The sequence below is a fragment of the Helianthus annuus genome, chromosome 16, assembly GCF_002127325.2.
Source record: "Helianthus annuus cultivar XRQ/B chromosome 16, HanXRQr2.0-SUNRISE, whole genome shotgun sequence".
Taxonomy (NCBI): domain Eukaryota; kingdom Viridiplantae; phylum Streptophyta; class Magnoliopsida; order Asterales; family Asteraceae; genus Helianthus; species Helianthus annuus.
Window position 1 is genome coordinate 143314980 of NC_035448.2, and position 3775 is coordinate 143318754.

Here is a 3775-nt window from a genome sequence, read left to right on the forward strand (position 1 = left end):
TTCATGTGCATCTCGAAAGATTGTGGGCCAGTAAAACCCAAAGTCTAACACTTTCTTTGTAGTGTAGTTTGCTCCATGATGACCTCCGGTCGGCCCTTCGTGACAGTGACGCAGAATGCTAGCTGCCTCTTCTCTAAATACACATCTTCGGATCACCTGATCGGCTCCGATTCTAAACAAGTATGGTTCGTCCCAAATATAATATTTTAAATCTGCAAAGAACTTCCTCTTTTGCTGATATGACAATCCTTTGATAAGGATTCCACATGCGAGGTAGTTTGCAAAGTCGGCGAACCATGGTGACTCGTCATTCATCTCGATGCTTAAAAGAAATTCGTGGGGGAAATTGTCATTTATTGGTTCCTCCACCGAATTTTCTGAATTACCATGCTCAAGTCTCGAGAGATGGTCGGCTGCAACATTTAAGGCTCCCTTTTTGTCTTGGATCTCAATGTTAAATTCTTGTAATAATAAGATCCATCTGATAAGACACGGTTTTGCGTCCCGTTTGCTAAAAAGGTATTTGATTGTTGCATGATCCGTATACACAATTGTTTTGGATAACACAAGGTACGACCTGAATTTGTCGAAAGCATAAACTACTGCCAAAAGCTCTTTCTCTGTAGTTGTATAATTTTCCTGAGCATCATGTAGAGTTTTGCTGGCATAGTAAATAGGATGAAAATGCTTCTCCCTTCGCTGTCCAAAGACTGCTCCTATTGCGTAATCACTGGCGTCGCACATTATCTCAAATGGCAATGCCCAATCTGGTGCGACTAAAATAGGGGCTTCGATAAGCCTTTGTTTTAGCTGCTTGAACGCTTTCATGCATTCGTTAGAGAACACAAATGGAGCATCTTTTTCTAACAAACGGGTCGTAGGTCTTGCGATTTTTGAAAAGTCTTTTATGAATCGCCTATAGAACCCTGCATGACCCAGGAAACTTCTAATCGCTCTGACAGAGGTTGGGGGAGGAAGTTTAGAAATGATATCCACCTTTGCTGGATCGACTTCCAACCCGGCTTCAGAGATTTTGTGTCCAAGAACTACCCCTTCTTTCACCATGAAGTGGCATTTCTCCCAGTTAAGCACAAGATTAGTTTCCTCACATCTCATTAACATTCTTTTCAGATTTCCAAGACACTGATCGAAAGAACTCCCGAAAACAGAGAAATCATCCATGAATACCTCCATGGAGTCTTCGATCATATCATGAAAAATGGCTACCATGCAACGCTGAGATGTGGCTGGTGCATTACACAGCCCAAAAGGCATACGCCGGTAGGCGAATGTGCCGAAAGGACATGTGAAAGTAGTCTTTTCCTGGTCCTCAGGAGCGATAGGAATTTGAAAGTATCTAGAGAACCCATTCAGAAAACAGAAAAATGACATCCCCGACAGACGTTCCAACATCTGGTCGATGAATGGAAGCGGGAAGTGGTCCTTACGGGTGGCATCGTTGAGTTTGCGATAATCGATGCAAACTCGCCATCCGGTGACGGTACGGGTAGGAATAAGTTCATTCCTATCGTTTGGAACTACAGTAATACCACCTTTATTGGGTACTACTTGCACTGGACTTACCCAAACAAAATCAGATATAGGATAAATCAGGCCTGCATCTAACAACTTAATTACTTCTTTCTTCACCACGTCTTGCATATTAGGATTCAAACGCCTTTGATGTTGTGCATTAGGCTTATAATTGTCTTCCATTAGAATCTTATGAGTACAAAAAGAAGGATTAATGCCTTTGATATCCATAATCTTCCACGCCATAGCTTTCTTGTGGAGCGTTAGAACTTCGAGAAGCTGTCTCTTTTCTTCTTTTGCTAAAGATGCTGAAATGATGACTGGTAAGCGACACTCCTCGTCTAGAAATGCATACTCGAGATGCGGTGGGAGTTCTTTTAACTCCAACGACGGTGGGTCTTCAACCGATGGTTTGGACTTTTCTTAAACTTCACGTTCAATCTCCACAAATTGATCTAGACTTTGAGAACCATCATCACCGATTTGGAAAACCGGCTGCTCAGTTTCATGGCCCTCCTGCGAAATGCCATGTTGATTCTCACACAACAGATGTGTGTCCGTATTAATTTCTTCAATAGAACCTTGGAAATAAGAGCTTACACAAGTATCGACAATGTCGACATAGTAAAGCATGTCATCGTGACTTTGCGGATGTTGCATTGATCTTTTGATATCAAAGGTCACGTGCTCGTCATTTACTCGGAGCGTGATTTGGCCAGCTGCCACATCAACAATCGTCCTTGCAGTATTGAGGAACGGGCGTCCATGTATTAATGGAACTTTTGAGTCTTCGTCCATGTCTAAAATAACAAAATCCACGGGAAAAACAAATTTATCGATTTTAACAAGCATGTTTTCAACAAATCCACGCGGATACTTGTTTGAACGTTCTGCAAGTCGAATTCTCATTCTAATGGGTGAAGGTTCACCCAGATCTAATTTAGCAAAGACCTTATATGGCATAAGGTTTATGCTAGCTCCTAAATCGGCTAATGCGTGACTGACAGACATGCTACCAATTAGGCAGGGAAGAGTAAAACTGCCCGGATCTCCCATCTTTTCAGGTAGACGGTTTTGGAGAAGGGCTGAACAGTTTTCATTCATCAACACACAAGACAAGCTTTCGAGCTTCTGCTTGTTGGTGAGGATGTCTTTTAAGAACCTTGCGTATTTAGGCATTTGAGCCAACGCCTCAACAAATGGTATGTTTATGTGCAATTGTTTAAACATCTCTAAAAACTTACCATGTTGTTCATCATTCTTTTGCTTCTTCAGTCTGCTCGGATATGGGACAGGAGGAATGAAATCTTTAACTGGCTCCTGGAACTGTGCTGTACTTGCTGGGACTCGCCTAGCGTGCACCTCGTCCGAAGCGTCAGTTTGGACCATATGACTGATCGGTGGTGAGTCCGATTTGTCAGGTCCCGTGGCTTTACCCCTCCTTGTCATTACTGCATTAACGTGCCCTCTAGGGTTTGGTTCTGTGTTACCTGGAAGACTACCGTGGGTTCTTTCAGACAACATCTTGGCCAATTGGCCAACTTAATTCTCAATGGTTTGTATTGAAGCCTTCTGGCTCCGTATTTCCCCTTCTTGTGCCATGAAACACTCCTCATGCTGCTGGTATCACTTTTCAGATATTTGATTGGCATTGTTGGAGTTGTTTAACAGTTGTGCCATCATCTCCTCTAGTTTTGAGTTGCTGTGAGAGGTTTGTGGCTGGGAAGTGTTTCCTAAACCTAAATTATTATAATGTGGCTGAAAGGGTTGCCCTGATGGCTGAAAAGATTGTCCATGGGGTTGAAAGGATTGCCCCTGAGACTGTTGTGGTGCGGGAGCACGTTGAGCATATCCGAGTGGGTTTTGGTTATTGGAATTAGATTTCCACCCAAAGTTTGGGTGATTCCTTCAACCCGGATTGTACGTGTTGCTATAGGGGTTATTTTGGGACCTAATTTGATTGCCCAAATAGTCCACCTCTTTGTGGCCTGTAAACATAACACCCTGCTCATATGTACCTGGCTCGTGTGACACTCCACACAGCTCACATGATGTTTGTACCTGTGAAACGTTCTGAGCTTGATCAAATCTTGCTGCCAAAGCTCCAATCTGTGCTGCTAGAGCCGTATATGTATCCACTTGATGAACTCCAGGAATAGATGATGCTTTGTTTCGCACTCCACTGTGACGAGAACTCGACTTCAAGGTAGCTTTCTCTATAATTGCGTAGGCTTCATTGGGT

At 43.1% G+C, this 3775-nt stretch overlaps 1 protein-coding gene across 1 annotated transcript; it reads right to left on the minus strand.

Annotated features, from left to right (window-relative positions):
- Positions 1-1956: 1956 nt before the first annotated feature.
- On the minus strand, positions 1957-3057 carry LOC110919739. The gene has a single exon (XM_022163998.1). It carries the CDS (start codon positions 3055-3057, stop codon positions 1957-1959), a length of 1101 nt encoding a protein of 366 aa, XP_022019690.1.
- Positions 3058-3775: the final 718 nt, after the last annotated feature.

Bases quoted from the DNA above. Each gene is read 5' to 3' on its own strand.
- LOC110919739 (XM_022163998.1), bottom strand. From the start codon at position 3,057: ATGTTGTCTGAAAGAACCCACGGTAGTCTTCCAGGTAACACAGAACCA.